General features: G+C 39.2%; 1 protein-coding gene across 1 annotated transcript in view; it reads right to left on the bottom strand.

Annotated features, from left to right (window-relative positions):
* The window catches only part of LOC122805990, a 216,992-nt gene that overhangs the window by 18,025 nt on the left and 180,189 nt on the right, over positions 1 to 18,778 (bottom strand). The window contains exons 4-5 of the mRNA XM_044076231.1: positions 13,352 to 13,579; positions 1 to 792 (exon numbers count right to left, since the gene is read on the bottom strand). The exon at positions 1 to 792 is cut by the window's left edge and continues 33 nt beyond it. Of these exons, the coding sequence (XP_043932166.1) occupies positions 1 to 792; positions 13,352 to 13,579 (1,020 nt within the window). The remainder of the gene's footprint in view (positions 793 to 13,351; positions 13,580 to 18,778) is intronic.

Below are 18,778 nucleotides of genomic sequence, written 5' to 3'. Positions count from 1 at the left end.
TCTGCAGTGCAGGCTGATGCAAACCTCAGTCTTCTTGGCATTAATTGTGAAGCCAAAGTTTCTGCGGGCAGTGGAAAAGCAGTTCATACTCAGCTGCATCTGGGCCTCTGTGGCAGCATTGAGTGCACAGTCATCTGCAAACAGGAAATTGCACAGAAAGTCCTCTTCAACCTTGGTCTTGGCCTGTAGCCTCCACAGGTTGAACAGTCTGCCATCAGTCCTGTATCTAATCTTGATGCTGGTTTCTTCATCATTGCAGAAGCCATCTGCCACCATGGCCGAGAATATCTTGCTGAACAGCATGGGTGCCAATACACAGCCTTGCTTAACTCTGTTGGTGACTGGGAAGGCAGCAGAGGAGTCTCCATCATCCAGTACTCGAGCAAGCATGCCATCATGAAACTGGTGCACCATACTGATAAATTTGCCTGGACAGCTAAAGCTCTCCATGATCCGCTTTAGCCCCTCATGACTAATGGTGTCAAAGGCGTTAGTCTGGTCCACAAACATTGTATAAAGGTCTTTGTTTTGTTCCTGGCACTTCTCCTGAATTTGATTTTCTGCAAATATCATGTCCAGTGTCCCTCGGCCTTCTCTAAAGCTGCAGTGACTCTCTAGCAGGTGTCCATCTTCCATGTGTTGAATGAGATGGGTGAGGAGGACTCTGGCAAGGATTTTGCCAGCAATGACCAGGAGAGAGATTCCTCTGTGGTTGTCACAAGACTGCCTGTTTCCCTTTCTCTTATAGAGATGGACAATGGAAACATCCTTTAGCTCCTGAGGGATAACTTCCTGTTGTCACATGGTTTGGAACAGCTCAGTGAGCTTCTGTAACAAGACTGGTCCCCCTGTCTTGTAGATTTCAGCAGGAATGGAGTCAGAGCCTGGTGCTTTACTATTGGAGAGAAGCTTAATTGCTTCCTTAACCTTTGATTCCTTTGGAGGTTCCTCCAGGGAGGTGTTAATGACTACTTGCAGCATGCGGTCCATGACTTCAGTATTGATAGAGGAAGGCCTATTCAGGACATTGTTAAAGTGCTCAAGCCCATCTTTCCAGGATGGCTTTCTTGTCAGTAAGCAGGGTGGACCCATCGGCACTGAGCACTGGTGATGTTCCAGAGGACTGTGGCCCATAGATGGTCTTCAGGGCATCATAGAAACGCTTGGAGTTGCTGCTATCAGCATACTTCTGGATTTCATCTGCCTTCAATAAATATAGCTAAGAGAACTACTGTCAAACCCAAATATTAATCTGCCTGGCTGGTATGTTGATGCAATACTGGTTTAATGGTAGGAGATTAGGCTACTTAGATAGAAATAACTTGGATAACATTTTAAGGTGTATAAAAATACAGTAAGTTACACTTTAAAAGGATTTTCCCCCCTCTCAAAGATGCAGTGAGTCAGACATGACTATACTTACAAAGGTGAGGGGTTCAGCTTGCTGCATAAGGAGAAGAGTTGCTGGGTGTTGGGCATTAGAGAGCACAGAACAAACAAAATCTTAAAATAACTTTCCCTGCATTCATAATCATTCACAAATTGCCTCAAGTCAGAAAATGTTCTTGCTGAGCTATAAAAAAACTGCCTGAATGTTTGAAATGAAGCATTAGTTTACATTGGGGAATACGCTTGTGATTTCTTGCTAAGCTATTGGACTGTAGTGCAAAAATGGAATAGATGATTAGATGTTTAGTGACTTCCAATCAATTAAATACAGATTGCCCTTATATGTATGGATGAATTATGTATTGGAGACTTTGCCCCTTATTTTAAATTGTCAGGGTGTTTCACAAGTTATATACTGTATACATTAGACGCTGTCATCTTATTCAGCAAATGCAGAATCTTTTTTTCAAAAAGTAAAGAATTGCTGCTTGATTGAAACAATCATTGCACACAGTGTTCTGAATGTTTCAACAGAAAATATTAGAAACTGAAAAGTATGAGACCGTTTTCTATAGATTTAAGTAATGATTTAGAAATAAACTGCCTAAATTAAGACCAAAAATATCAAAGTATTTCATGTTACAGCTTTACAAACACAATACTGACAATGTATAAATCTGCCATTAAATCCAGTTTTGCAAAATGAGGGCAAACTGTCTTTTCCAATTACTCAGATCATTATGACCTCCCAATTAATAAGTTGCAGGATTTATGTTCATGAATACTGGAGTTGAGAGAAATATTTAACTCTTGTTGGTTACAAATATTTTTGTATGAACATAAATCCAGCCTTCAGTTTTATGTAGTTATATTAAATGACAACAACTAACCAGAAGAATGAAGCTCCAAGTGTGTCTGGTATGCCTTCATGGGTTCCATTGGTTTGGTCAACAGGGAATTTAGTTGACATCTGTTCAATCGATAGCTGACAGGTGTGTGAGATTGACAATCTGTGGGGTGGTGGAATACTCATTTTCCCCCAGGGATTATGCAATCTCAGCATTAGTATCTATAATTAGCAGAAGGTGTGAGGCAATTATTTTTATTGAACTAATATTTGCATGTGCCAAGATGCAACCTTAGCCCATGCGTACTAGGAAGTTGATGTTTCTGTTTTCAGTATAGAGTGATTTAAAATCTAGATGTCAACATTCGTGTTAGTCAACCAACTGAAGGTAAATTGCCTTCATTCTGCCAAAAGCACTTACCCCTCTTCCTATCTCCTTCTGTGTCTCCAGGAATTCCAGGCTGCTTTAAAGACCATAACTTTAACTTCTTCCATCCATTCTGGTAATTATTCTAGCTGTCATCCACATTCACCATTTAATAAACACTATCACCTATAAGGATTACAATGTGTTTCCTTTATCTTCTAAACATGCTCCAATCTTAATGATCAATTCTTCCCTAACATGCTATACTTAGGAGAGATATTTACCCTTGGTAGTATGTGTACCTAGATCTTGTTTCACTGAAAAAGAGGAGAGACTGTCAGCCAAGTTCAAGGCCCCAAAAATCAGAGACTATTTCAAACATTACTCTTATTCAATTAAAATGTTACTAGAACTAGTAGCAACAGCATGCTTTCCCTGAACAACAAGTATGAAACTTTAATGTTGGGCATTACTGACAGACTATAATCCTTAGTGATTTATGAAAAATAAAATATTTAACAAGGAAGAGAGCAACATATAACAGAAAATCAGGGACATTCTGCAGAGTTCTGGGTAATTGAGAGGTATGTAACCCTCCATTCTTTTAAACTATTCTAGTTACATACCTCAGTACCCCTTTTTCTACTGTGGCAGTCAACACCATTTGCCCTCTAGAACCATTATTAAAATGTCAGTTGCACCGTGATAAGTCCTGCTTAAGTGACATCAGCATCATCATCTTTTTGTCCTCATAATTTTGTTTATAGATTTGGTTTCCCTTTGCTGTCACCCCTGTCTAGTCTTTGTTTTTTTGCATTGTGTTATTCAACCTATACAACAGGTACATATTCCATCCTGTTACTGGCATTCCCAAGGTACAGAACATTACACTTAATTTCAATGCATTGAACATGATCTTAAGACTATTCCTCAGGTCTTCTTAGGTCCCTTTTCAGATTTCCCCCTATATGCTAATATTCCCAAATCTGACATAATCCATAAAAAGATTAATTCAGTTTTCCATGTTCTGAATGAAGTGAGAGAACAATAAATTAAATACTATAAGACTGATACAAGCAGTGGCTGTGCTCATTAAAAGTCTAAGGAAAATAACGGAAATCCACAAAACAGTGACAATTTTAAGTGTATATGGGAGGGGTACATGCTAATTCAAAGACAGAGTGGTGTCTCCGAGTGTTCTCAGTCTCTATGAAAGTGTACTGGTGAGTATATTTTGGGAAAAAGCTTTCATTATGGGATCAAAGGAAAGGCTCAGTTGAACTCCAGATAGGTAACATTAAGAAACTTACCTCTGTTTATGTCCTTTGCAATTCAGTTACACAACTGTTGTTAAGCAATCCCTATCACAATTATTTATGGACATCACAGAAAGTGGGTAGACAGCGTACATTTACCTTTAAAAAACTGACAGATTAGAAGCTGCCAATAAAAGATTATATTTGCCTAATGGCAGTTTACGAACGCTCAAAAGAATTATTTTTTTAAAGAGAGCATATGCTGAATTTCACCCCTACAAATTTGAGACAAAATCATGCTTACTACTCACCCTGCTCTTACAAATGTTCTGTACTACAGCATAAAGAACTAAAGGTTTTATCAGCCTCAGATCCCCGACTTACTGAAGTGCAAAATCATGAAGCATACAAACATGTTTCCATGCGACAGGAACATGAAACCTTCTATAAGACACCTGTAGCTCTGGATGGACAAAGCTTGTTTGTCATCTTCAAATGTACACACTGCTATGACCTAGGGAATGGTATTACCAGGCACCTTATCTTAAACATAGGCATCATTTCACATAGTTAAGAATGCTAAAGCTTCTGGATATAGTTGAGTACCCAGAACTGATGATTTACCTAGGTCCTAGGGCAGATTTTCAACAGTTTAGCAGTTGTCTGTTTCTTACGGTGACAGCAATTTAATGAACTGTGTATCTCCACTCACTATGCTAATCTAATGGTAATAGACCATATTCTTATGTAGCTGGTTACCAAAGCAAGTGAAAAGTGATCACTGCATCATGCATAACATAGACCTTTAATGATGTGCTACATGCTATCATATACTTGCAGGATAGTAAGAAATCCTGAAAATCACTACAATTAATGAGACAGACTCCAAGCTTTGGTCAGAAAAGTTCTGACATTTTATTTATTTAGTAGCACTGTTGTCAAGACATTCTGCAGATTCAAATACATGACTTCATGACTGTGCCGCAGAACGATATTACTGCAAGTTATGATTTACTTTACAGCTCAACGTGACACAGTGGTGAAGCAGCTGATACTTTGATGTACTGTGGGTGTGGTGTAGTTCCTGGTCATCTAATCTCCCTGGGATCAAAAAGGGTTTTAATTTGGTACTCAAGTTTTTATCACATCCAAACGCATACTTATAACTTAAGTGATGCTCCTCTGAATTGTTTGTATATATGCTTAACATTCTTCTGAACTGCCTGTATGTATGCTTAAAAATAGAGACTGTATGTTTGTGTGTGTGTGTGTGTGTGTGTGTGTGTGTGTGTGTGTGTGTGTGTGTGTATGTGTGTGTGTGTGTGTGTGTGTGTGTGTATGTGTGTGTGTGTGTGTGTGTGTGTGTGTGTGTGTGTGTGTGTGTGTGTGTGTGTGTGTGTGTGTATGTGTGTGTGTGTGTGTGTGTGTGTGTGTGTGTGTGTGTGTGTGTGTGTGTGTGTGTGTGTGTGTGTGTGAGTATACAGGTGCATGTGTGTGTGTGTGTGTGTGTGTGTGTGTGTGTGTGTGTGTGTGTGTACAGGTGCATGCATGAGTGTGTGTGTGTGTGTGTGTGTGTGTGTGTGTGTGTGTGTGTGTGTGTGTGTGTGTGTGTGTGTTTTCTCATGTGCACCCATTATGTTAGGGACTGGTGCCTCATTCTAACTTATTAAATATGCTTTCAAAAAAGGTTCTATCTCCCCATGACCCAAAAACAGGATGTAGCAGGTATCAGGCAATGAATGAATGTGCTCATCTCTGCTGTACATGAATACTGGTTTTACAACAGGGCAGTAAATTGACCTCAGTTGTTAATAGAGGACTGACTGAAGGAATCCTAACTCATGCACATGGCACACATTCTTGGTAGTACGTTTAGCATGACTCTTGTGTCAGTGGCTATCTGTGTATTTTTCCAGTGATGAATCAAGTGATAGCAGCAGACAGGTACACGTTTTGTTATATGTCCTGTACATCATGGTTTGTGCATTCCTTCAGAGTAAGGCAGCTAATTGACGGACATATTAATGAATCTGAGATGATCTATTTGAATTAATTTGCACCAGATGACAAACTGAATGAAAAGCTAGTTTGTTGAATGCCTTTCTATAATATTTGCATAAGTTAATAAACCAAAAACTGGATCAGGAAGAGCACAAGCTGAATATACAGTCCTTTATTCACATAAAATTAATGCTGTAGCGATATAAATGGCGTTTTTGTCCAAGTATCCCTCAGACTTCATCAGACAAAATATTTGAACCACAAAACAGTTGTCCTTATATAGGTTCATAGGTAGGTACTAGGCTATTGGCCTTAGGGCCTATATAAGCCTAGCCAAAGGTACCCTGGCTTTCGCCACCCAAGAAAATTATTTTCCTGTGCCACTGTTGAGCAGAGCCACAGACGTGATCCCCGGGGTGAATTTCCTATCTCCCATCCAATCATCAAGATTTTTCTTGAAGAGCGCTAATGAGGAGCTTTGTTTGATATAGATAGTTAGTTTGTTCCAGAGTATGGGAAGTCTCTGGGACAGGAATCTATCCCTCCAGCATGTTCTGTTTATTGTGGTGACAAGGTTTATGTCCCTAGACTGTGTAGCTCGTAAGGATTGGGATTTCTTTAAGTGGAGCATGTCTAAAAGCTCTGGGTTTGACATAGCTTTGTGTGTTAGGCAGAGATCGCCTCTGAGTAGGCGATATGCAATGGAGTAAAGCTGCAGTTTTTTGAGATGGTCTGCATAGGACATCTGTTTGAGGCCGGTAATCCTCTTTGTGAGGTATTTCTGTGGCCTTTCCAGTTGTTGTAGATGTCTTGTGAGGTACATACCAAAAGGTGCATTGTACTCTATAATGGGTCTAATGAGTGACGAGTAGAGGGGAACAATGACCTCTTTTTTCCTGGATGAGAAACCTTTTGTGATGAGGTGTGCCACGTAGAAGGATTTCCTGACTACTGTGGTGATGTGATTATCAAAGGAGAGACTACTATCCACCTGTGTCCCAAGGTCTCTTATCACACTTTCAGTGTTAAGTAGACTACCGCCTATGTGGTAGTTCATGGGTACTGAGTTTTTACCAAAAGGGATGACAATGCACTTTTTGGAATTGAGCTTGAGGCCATGGCTTTGATACCAGGCATCTGTCTCAGCAAGGCCCTTTTGTAGAATGTCCACATCTTTTGGAGTTTTGATTATGGCTCCTAGTTTGCAGTCATCTGCGAACTTTGTTAGCCAAAGACCTTCTGTGTTGGCCTGTACTTCAGAGAAGTAGATACCAAACAGGAGAGGACCCAGAACTGAACCCTGTGGTACTACACTTGTCACTGGTCTGAAGTTGGATTTGGAGTCTGCTACTTTCACAGTGTGGGTTCTGTCAGTGAGCCAGTTGGCAACCCATCTTGTGACATAGGGATTTATACCTAGTTTAGTGAGTTTATCTATAATTCCAGAGTAGGGGATGGTGTCAAAAGCCTTGGCGATATCTAGATAGGCTGTGTGAACCACCTTACCCTCATCTACGGCTATGGTGACTGCTTCAAAGAAGTCTATCAGGTTTAGGAGACATGATCTACCTTTTACAAACCCAAACTGGGTGGGGTCCTGAGTTTGAAGATTACCAATGTCATTGTTTATAGGTTCCATGATGATACATTCCATAGCCTTGCAGACCAGGCTCGTTAGGCTAATGGGGCGGTAGTTTCCGGGGTCTGTGGTGGCTCCCTCTTTGTGGAGTGGGATAACTGTTGCTGTGCGCCAGTCAGTGGGCACATAGCCTGAGGTGAGGCTATGATTGAACATGGTACTTAGGTGGGGTGCCAATTCATTCTGTAGTTCATGTAGAACACAGCCTGGGATGTTGTCAGGTCCCATGGATGCTGTGTTCTTGGCTTTGGATAGTGTGTTTTTTAGCTGTGCAGCTGTGATTACAGGAACTTTGCATTCTTCTGGTATAGAGATGGGCCCTTTAGGGGATGACAGGGGGGGTAAAGTTAACACTGAACCTATCTGCCAGGATGTTAGCAATATCAGTTGGTTCTGTATATTTAGTGTCATTGTGCTGTAACTCAGAGCAGATCTGAGTGTTGCCATTGAGATTCTTGACATAGCTATAGAATGCTTTGTGGTTGTCTTTAGAGTCAGTGGTGATTTTGTTTTCATAACTAGCTTTGGAGGATTTTATGAGGGATCTCATTTTCTTACTGAGGCTGACCAGGGAGTTTCTCCAATCATGGGATTTTACTCTTTTTTGCAACAGTTTCTTTCTTCTGTTGTAGAGTTTGTTTATGGCAGGGGACCACCAGATTGGCTTCCTTTTTTTGGAGGATAGCATCTTGGTTCTGTTAGGGATTGCATGATCCATGCACTCATGTAAGTGCTTATAAAGTGCATTTATATTGGATTCAGCAGTCATACCTCTATTGTCCATCAGCATGGGTGTCGTGAAGTTTGCCACTTCTGTTTTAAGAAGCGTGAAGTTGGCTTTGGAGACATTTTTTACTGTGGTTTCCCTAATGGGGGGCAGGGGAGGGATGTGGATGTCTAGGGTGATTAACTTGTGGTCGGATCTGACCAAAGAGGAATTGACATCTGGTGTGGAGCACCGGTTGCCCATGTTGGTAATAACCAGGTCTAGGGTATTGCTGCCCCTGGTGGGGGTGTGGATAAGTTGATCCATGGAATTGGAATTTATGAATTCCAGAAAACGTTGAGCACAAGAGTTGGTACATGAGTAGTTTTCCCAGTTAATGGTAGGGTAGTTGAAATCGCCCATTATTAGGGTGTTAGGTTGTACCCTAATATTTTCCAGTGTATTAAGAAATGAGGAGTGGGAATCCTGGGGTATGGTGGGGGATCTGTAGCAAGCTACAATTTAGATTGTGGTCTTGCCCAGAGTTAGTTGCACTTGGATAATCTCGGATGCATTATGCTGAGCAACTAGCCTGGATGTGTGGATATCCTTAATGAATATGGACACACCTCCGCCTTTAGTGTTTCGGTCCAGGTTAGGTGGTGGAAAGGTGTGTATGAATTATAGCCTGGTAATGCAGGGGTACTCTCTGGAGCCTTGAACCAGGTCTCTGGCACTGCACAGATGTCGATGTTCTCCATTTTAAGGAGATACATATAATGAAGCTGATAATGAATTAAATACAACCACATAAAATATCATTTATCCAATGTTGACTAAGTATGTGAAATCCATTCTAATATTTCATAACCATGTTATCCAAACATGTTTAAAAACATTTAAAATTCATAATAATATTAGAATGGATTTCACATACTTAGTCAATGCAGCAGTTAGCATTGCCGCCTCACAGCAAGAGGTTCTCCGGTTCAATTCTCGGCTGGGTTGCCTTATATGCGGAGTCTGCATGTCCTCCCTGTGGTCGTGTGGGTTTCCTCCTGGTGGTCCGGTTTCCTCCCACATCCCAAAGACATGCAGTAGGTGGATTGGACACACTAAATTGGCCCTAGGTGTGAGTGTGTGCGTGTGTGTGCCTTCTGTGGAAGGTTGGGCGCCGGGCTGGCAACTCAACACCGTAAAACTCCACTGCCAATCATGAGTGGACAGATGATCCACTGTAGTGACCCCTAACCGGGAAAAACCGAAAGACGAAGTCAAGATTGGATAAATTATATTTTATGTGGTTGTATGACTTTAAGTATTTTAATTAGTTCATTATCAGCTTGATTGAATGTATATAAGGACAGCTGTTTTGTGGTTCAAACATTTTGTCTGATGAATCTGAGGGATATTTAGACGAAAACATCATTGATATTGCTACAGCATTAATTTTATGTGAATAAAGGACTGTATATTCAGCTTGTGCTCTTCCTGGTCTAGTTTTTGGTTTATTGTTTTTTGTTCTGGACTGACTCTGCTGTTTGGTTATTTGCATATGTTAGTTACTTATGGGTTTGAGTTGATATCTGAAAAAGGGTTATATTTAAAGTGTTAGGGTTACATTCAGGGCTGGAAAATGGGGTTATTGGTCCCTTTATGGACATGTGCTGTAGTGCTTGCAATTATGTTTTCTTGTGCATGCTTGTGCAGCGACTGTATTTAGAAAAGCTTACCATGAGAAGAAAGCCTCGGCATAATTGGTTTCCTCATTACAATATGCCTTTCCAGTTCACACACTATCTGCTGCTGGGTTTTCTTGCTAGCGGCTGTCTTATCACAGGAAGACCTGCTTCTCTGTAGACCTGTTGGTCTACCAGCTAAATTTATAAGAGAAAAATTTAAAATAGGGCTCTGATTTTGGAGCTTTACCCCATTACATGTTCTTATAGGTTCATAGTTAAGTAATAGGCTAGCTGCCCTTGCAGGACATTTTAAGTCTAGCCAATTTTCCCTTTTTGTGCCTGAAATAACCTATCCCTAGAATGGCCTTACCCATCCCATGATTGATAATTATATGTTACCCCCAATGAGAATAACTGGGAACATAACAAAGATAATTTGAAGGGAAGCATGCATGGGATAAAGTGCTTAGGAGCTGTCTCTGTCCAATAGTAGTACAGAGGGCAGACTTGTGATAAATTTTCTGTTTTCCATCCATAGATCTAAATTGGGCTTGAATATGAACAGGAATGAATTGTGTTTTATATGGATGGGGAATATGATTCAGAGCAGCAGTATGCTCTACGAGATATACCTCTCCCTCCAAACTGCTTTGTTGATACTGCAGAAGAGGTTTAAATCCCTAGACCAAGTGTTTCTGATGCCATTTGACTTGCAGTAAATCCATCAGTGATGGGCTGGAGGATTCCTTGTATGCCAGGCACAGGTCATCTCATAGCAGTCTATAGGATACCTAGTATAGTGACTGGGAATTGAGTCGGTCCATGTAGGAGATGTTGTTTAGGCTTTGTATCCTTTTATTAAGGTATCTCCATGGGTGTTACAGTTGTTACATGTCTCTGGACAGATACATGCCAAAGTGGGTAGTATATTCACTGACTGGACTAATGAGGGCTGAGTAAAGGGGGGGCAATGACATACCTAGATCTAAACACAATCTCTTTGTTTATATAAGCTATGCAGTATGGAATGACTTTCTTACAACAATGGACACATGTTGGTCACAAGTTAGGTCACTGTCCACATAAGTTCCAAAATACCAAGCAATTGGGTCAACTCTTAAGAGTATATTGTCAGTATGATAGTTCCCTGGTGTAGATGACTCCCCAAAGGACACAATAATGCATTTTTATGCTTAGATTTGTCCAGAATTCCTGTACTAAAAGGTTGAGAGGTATGACTATATGATACTAGACCAGTCGAGTCTAATTGCCTGTGGTATGGCAGTATCACTTGATTGATGCCAATAAAGAGGAAGATTACAGCCAGAGCTTGCAACACAGATGTGATGAGCAACAACATCAGTACTGCAGGGATACTTCACGGATGTGGTGAGTGACTACATTCACTGTACCTGTACTGTCCTGACACCTTACCACAGGTACATGTATTCTGTTCCAGCATTGTACTGAGTACAGCACAGAAGGGTGAGAATACCATTATAGTCTACCAGCAATGTTCTGAAAGTACACAACAGATGCAGTGAGCATCTGCATTTTTACTACTACGAGTACACACAAGAAATGTTGTTAATATCTACACTTTCCCTGTACCAGCAATGTGGTTAGACTGCACATTGTAGACATGCTGAGTGTCTTTGTTTACACTGTATCTGCTGACCAGTGAGGAAATACAGCACATATGTGATGAGTGATTATACTTGTGCTATAATACCATGGGAACAGATGTGGTAAGTGTATATATTTGTGATGTAGCAGCACTATTGCTAGAGACAGTTCCACGTATGTAGTAGACTCTACATACGATGCTTTGATTTCTGTGTTGTTGTGAGTGCAGATGCTGTGCCTCATGTCTTTCTTCTCCTTAACAAAGTAAAGCTTTGCAGCTTCCATGCAAGCTACCTTAGCTGTATTATGGAAGTAGTGTGTGGCTACTGTGGCAAATAGTGGAGGATCTGGACACCAAAAACAGGGTGACCTTGTAGCACCTTCTTGACTCTCTGGAATTGTGGGACAAGGAAAGGTTGTCCAATATAATAATATGCTTAACTTAAAAACAGTACTCCATTAGATGTCTACAGCTTTTGTGTTAATATTGAGGACACAAGACAGACCCAGATACTAGTCATATCATTGCTGGGGTGCTAGGATATGGATCCCAGATATTTTTCAGGGCACAGGTCATGGGGGGGGGGGTCATCTACAAGACAGTTTAAGGAAAGGAGGAAGAAAACACACTAAGGTGGTATACCTTTCATTTATGCTGTCTCACTATTTGTATTCTCTGTTGTGTGGGACTCGTTTACAATGCAATGCTCGCATACCATCTATACTACCTGTTACTCATTCCTGCTTCTAAGTGCATACCTGCACTTTACATTAAAAATTTAAAATGCTGTTACACACTGAAAATGCCTTTTGCAACTTCCTCTGCCTGTATCTGGTGGTGGTGACATGGGCTATACACACAGCATCTACATTTCCAATACTTACCCATACAGGTTTGTTACATTGGTATGTTTAGTACTGCTTTTCCTGTAGTAGATGGGCTCCTGTAGGATACAACCTGACTGCCAAAGAAGCCATTCCCTCTGCCCTGTCAATATAAAGCCATAGTTGTGTTCTTGATGCTCCCTTGGCACTGCACTTAAATGCTCCTACCCCATTAAACATATTTGCAACCCAATGCGCTTTTGTTCCACACCATTCTTCTGTTGTGGTGTTGCACGTTGTTATAAGTGGCTTCACAAAAGCATTGTTATATGACATCTCTGTTGCTTGCTTGTATGTAGATTGTCTTCTGGCAGCATCACCCTGGATCCTAATGCAGCATGTGGTCTCACATTTGTCCACTCTTGAAATACATTCTGGCCTGATATTTACTAGACCATTCTGTAGTGTTGCATCCTTTTCATACTACTTGTTGCCCCCATCCCCAATCTACTAAACCCTTATGTCTTCTATTAGTGGTGCAGTATTTCTAACATTTGATTAATATTTAATGTTAATAAATGGCTGTTTGCTTAGTTTTCCTTTTTTCCTTTTTTCCTTGTGCTGCAGCTTGCTATTACTGCTATATAACATGCATTTTTCTATGGTACTGTGTTGCACTTCTTATCTTCCACCTGCTGTACCCTGCTATACAATGGGGTCTCTCATAGAGAATTATCTGGTCTTATATGGTGTAATATAATTTATTGTTAAAATCTGATAACAAAGTTGTATAGTGTCAGACTTGATGTCCAAGCCACCTCCAGATAAACAGTGAAGAATACAATAAATAAACTTACAGAGATAAAATGAATAAAATACTTCACCTAGACAAATTCCTAAGTATTGTAAAGAGAAAAGGGGAAAAATAAATAATACAAGAAATAAAAACTGGAGGAAATACACTGTAGTTGTAAGATTCTGAACAGTAAAAGGTAGCAGTGAGTTGGAAATACCTGACTGAATCTTGCATTCCATAAAATGTCTCCGATATTGATTGTTAGCTCTGGCCTTCCAATGGCTTTGTTCTCATAGCTACCAACTTTGAAGTACCTGTTGGATCCATCAGGGAACAAGGCAAAGTTAAGGATGTCATACCTTGCTGGTGGGTCCCCATTTGCATCAAGATACATGTTTTCATCTCCACTATTTTTAAAATTTACATTCTTTGCATAATGAAGCAGCTACATAGAGTAGACAAATGAACATCTTAAGTATTACAGTTAGCAATTTGCTACTACTTAAATCTAATGCAGCCATATACTACAATCACTGGAAATATGTCATGACAGAAACATTAATGAAACTGTTGCTGTGCTTTATAACAATTACTTTGTAATTTACCTTTCAACATTGCCTACATTTTCATAATTAATTAGTTAATTGTGCAGAAGACAAACAGTGCTAATAGCATGTGTAAAGTATATCTTTGGAGTTATTTTATTGTATATGCCAAGTAGAAGGAGTCCTAGACCACAAAGATCTGTTTTGCTTCTTCCTGCTTTTACTTTCTTGGTTGATAAACGATTATGTCCTTTATAATGCAAAACTCTGACTGAAGAGGGCAATGTAAAGCCATTTGAGTGGAATATCTAAATGGACTGCCACCAGATGTTCTAAATTTCCAAAAACAAATTCACACACAATTCTGTAAGCAACCTGGCCACTACTTACTTGACAAGCAAATGTTTTAAATGAAGTATCAGCTCCTATCACTTTGGAATATTTCCCTCATGCAAAGCATTATAAACCACACGTTGTCCAAATGATAGACTCCCTTTGTCCTTGTGTGATCATTTATTGGTTTGTTTTTACTAGTCTACTGACATGTTTACCTTGACATTACCTTGCCTTTACAAAGTGACTAGTTTGTCTTTTTTTTTTTTTTTGCATTAGTATCACAACACATCTCACCACAATGTTAGAAACGAGTGGCTATAAAGATGTATTCCCCATGGCACTTCAGCTCATGCCTTCACAGGAAGACATTTTTTTGATGATAGGCCTGCCCAGTATTAGCATGGGGCACCAGGACCAATGGGCAATGTTGAAATATTAAGTTCCACTGCAAGTTAATGCACTGCAGTAGTATTACTCCAACAGTTTCCTCTCCAGTATTTACAATGCATCTAGATAGTAAATGCTACATTTTAAATAATAAGCAACTAAGAAGGAGAATACTTCGAAGCAATAAACCTTACATTTTACTTTACTGAGTTTTACTGTCCAACTGCCTTGTATATGTAAAGCATTTTTGTTTTATCCCTCTTTTGTTTTAGGTAACCATCTCAAAGCAAATGTCTTGTTTTGTCCTGGCATTCTTTTTTTTAAGTATTTTTTTCCTTTCTGTTTATCCCCAAAAATCACTTGCATTCCATAGCTTTGGTTCAATCTTCAGTTAGTTTTACCTTTCCAATACATGAAGCTTTCTTTCCTTACATTTGATTTTGCATACCTCCAGGATTTCTTCTCTCTAGAGGCATTCGTTTCACTTAATTCTTACTTCCCCTAGTAATCATCGCTATTTTTTTAGCAGACTATATATTGACAACCACTCCATGTAGAATCATGCTTAAATCTAAGATACTCAAGAAACACTAGAATGCTAACATCTTTGCTAAGCTAAAAATTCCCCCAGGGTCTTGATGAACATAAAGTTAGTGAACGCTGTGTTTTTTCTTCTTCTTAACTACCGTGTAAGAATATGCCTACAGCACTCTTGCAACTGCACTTTATAGGTTTATAAGTAAGTACTAGATAGCTGCCTTTGCAGGCTATTTTATGCTTAGACAATTTCCCTTTTTCTGCTTGAACTAATCTATCCTGTTTGGTTATAAATTGGCCTTACCCATCCCATGGTCAATAATTATATATTAGCCCTACTGAATAATAACAGCGATCATACCATTGATGATTTAAGGGGACCCATGCATGTGATAAAGCATTTAGGAGCTGCCTCTGTCCTTTAGTAGTACAGGGGGAGTCATATGGTAAATTTTCTGTTTCCTACCAACAGATCCAGGCTGTGCTTGAATATGGACAGGGATGATATTTATTTGGATTGTGTGTCTGTTCCAGAGCAGCAATATGCTCTGTGAGATACACTTGTCCCTCCAAACCATTGTGCTGATGAAAGAATTACAGAAGAGAATTAGAACTCTAGACCAAGTATTTCTGCTGCCATTTGACTTGCTGATGTACAGACTGTCCATCGGTAGTCTGTCAGAGGATGTCTTGTAAGCCAGACACAGGTCACCTCTTAACAGTCTGTATAATACAGTCACAGGACTTTGAGCCCTGTAAACCAATATTTCATGAAGTCACAAGCACCATGTCTAGATTTGGATACAGATTTGCTAGTACCTAGTGTAACAATCAGAAAATAAAGAAGATGAACTATACCACATATGGACCCGCACTCTTGGTGCCTTGAATATACTTAAAAGAATTTTGCTAAGTTTGTTATAGAAAAGGTTAATACAGTCCAGAAGTTTATAAACTTCTAGAGGTGAATACACGTGTAACACACCAGCTTAGGAAAGCTGAATCCAGATGAATAACACAGAATGAATTACATCAAGCTATAACTTCTCCAACAGAACTCCATAAGTGAATTAGGATAAAGCCTATACCTTGAGTCTACTGGTTAAAGACATTTTCTAATGTTGGGAGCTCAACAGGAGGTGATCAGGAAGTTTCACAAGAACGTAGAAGAAAGGATGCACCTGCTGCAAAATAAATAACTTCACTTACATATAAAATAAATGCAGCAAAAGAACAAAGAGTTGAGGAAAAAGTTAAAGACAAAAAATTTGTCTATGCATTTTCTAAAGATGGAAAAAAAAGAATCTAAATAAAGCAGAAATAATCTGAAAGGAAGATGTTAAGCAAATTTCTCATCTACAGAAGATTGAGATAAGGCTACAAAAGGTAAAGGTGAATCACTCTTAAGAGTTCAGTTCAGAGAAAAAATGAGATACAGGTATCAAGTAGAGATAAGTGAGTGAAGATGAGTTACATGTAAGAAGCAAACAAACCAACCCAAAGAAAGGAGAATAGAGTTCTAAAAGTACTGTTTCCAGTCCTTTGCAGCAGGAATCATTTTCCCTATCATAACAAAGGCGCATATAGGCTTCATGAGTTCTTGCAGATATCAAGAGAGAGAAGGGAGTTCCAAGAAGGATTTGATATTATGCCCTAGTAATAAGTCATGATAGTTTCAGAAGAAACTTGACCAAAAAATATTTGATGAAAAAAGAACGGTCATCTGACACACCAAGAAAGGACAACTAGGTAAATACTCTACACATAGACTGTTAGTATTCAGTTTTGGGAACTGGGAAATAGTTGCATAAGTATGCAAAATAACCTACACAAAAGAAAAGGACTGTCTACAGACAATGAACTGTTAAATATGTTATCACTTCAGACATTTGACTTGAAAATGCAACAAAACTGCAGCCTGTGAAATGCAACTTTGCTAACAGCATCTCAGTCTATGCCTGTTCTTTTGTAGATTCTATTCAAAGTAATTAATGTCAACTATTTCAGACCTTCATGCAACACTTTAGTGGAGTTAACCTGTGATATGTCAAGTTCTTCAATAAGCAAAATGATAATGGCTGGGAAAAGAGGAATGTTAAGAAAAGTCTACAGATGGTTCACATATTAGGACATCACTATGCTTTTTTCTAGGAAAAGAGGCTACTTTAGGGAGCCTGATGAAAAACAGTTGTTGCTCTGCATTGGCCAGCCACCATAGTAAGGCACTGATCAATTAGTTCCCCATTCAGACTCCTTTGTTTGAGCATCGGCCAGCCACCATACTAAAGAATTGATCACCAATCAGACCCCTAGCACTGGCCAGCCATCATAAGAAGGTATTGATCAATTACTTCCTGAGAAAGACCCATTTGAATGTGAGGGAGTAGCCTTGCCTGCCTATGAAAAAGTTAGATCTGCCTGATATAAGAATTAGCTATGCTAGAAAGTTTTAAAAGAAGTTTCCATGTTACTTAAATGACTGACACAGTCAAAGACCAGAGGCTGAGCCCATGCTAATCTTTCAGTTAGCTGAGAACAAGAAACGCAACATGTAGACATTGAAACACAGTATTTGCTGGATTCAATTTTAATCATTAAAGACAAACTCTACATGCTACCTGAGTGAGCAGGAATGGTTTTACTTACAGGAGGTAGATGTGTGAAGAATGATTTTATGTGGGCTTCAATGAGAAAATTACCAAAAATATTTCAACTGTCCTTGATTTTAGTTCAGATTTTTACTTTGTCCTTCCTAATCCCTTATTAAACTGGTAACTTGAAGAAAAAACATAGTGGACTGCTTTTAATAAATGACAATAATTAAAAGTGCAAACTTATTTTATTTGAGAAAATATATGATAGTTCACATTCTTATTCTGTCAATTTCTCAAGTTAACAGTACAAATATACAACGAATATCCTCAATTTCTGGATTTGTCATAGATTCTGGTGCTGAGCGGCTGAGAGCTATCCCCAAATGGAGCCTGGCTGGGGAGGTGGGATGCATTTTTTGACAGTTCTAGTGTTATTCTGTCAAGGTTTCTTTAAAAAAAATCCAGGTCCCTTTTTGTTTAGTATTCCACCATTGAATTATTCTTTATATAAAACACTGGTCATGTCTGGGAGAAGAAACTGATTCTGTGAGGCAACTGTCATGGTTGACTGCATGTTTCTACTGCTATAGCAAAAGCTATGTCTCAAACTGGGCCTGTAAATACTCCTGTCAACCAAGTGTTGCAGGCTGCAGTCTGAGTGCAGGAGGATAATGGTACCATTAAGGGATGGTTAGATACAGCAATAAGCTTGAAAAAGCTGCACATGGCCATGGGGACCAGCTCCAGGTATGAAACTCAAAAGTTAGAGAGTCATGCAGATTAACTGCCACTGAAGACACCTCTAGGAGATATGAAAAAACAGCCAAAGGGATGTAATTTTGTGAACTGTATGTTTTCAAGAGCATCCCAAGCTTTACGCCAAAAATTTGTGAGATGTCTTGAAATAGCAGCATGTCCTAGCAACAAGGTACCTAAGCCAGTGATTTTTAAACTGCTTTGTTCAGCGGAAAGGAGAATATCCTTAGGATGACGATAGAGGAATAGCCTTTTTTTTTTTTCAATAATAAATCTTTATTATTTTCAGTTGTTAATACAATAATACACTACACAAAATAAAATACAGCAATATCAAAAGTAAACCTATAATCACACTACTACACTATATATACATTATCTACATGAATGCTTCCAACAGATAACTAAAATCTTTATACATTAAGATAAAATTCTTGACAAGGTATTAAAAGATCTAGTATCAGTATACAGGTTATTGATAACGTTTCC

Source organism: Protopterus annectens, chromosome 7.part0 (assembly GCF_019279795.1).
Source record: "Protopterus annectens isolate FY-2018-M chromosome 7.part0, PAN1.0, whole genome shotgun sequence".
Classification (NCBI taxonomy): Eukaryota; Metazoa; Chordata; order Ceratodontiformes; family Protopteridae; genus Protopterus; species Protopterus annectens.
Note: the sequence above shows the minus strand (reverse complement) of the source record. Positions and strands in the feature narration are given on the sequence as shown.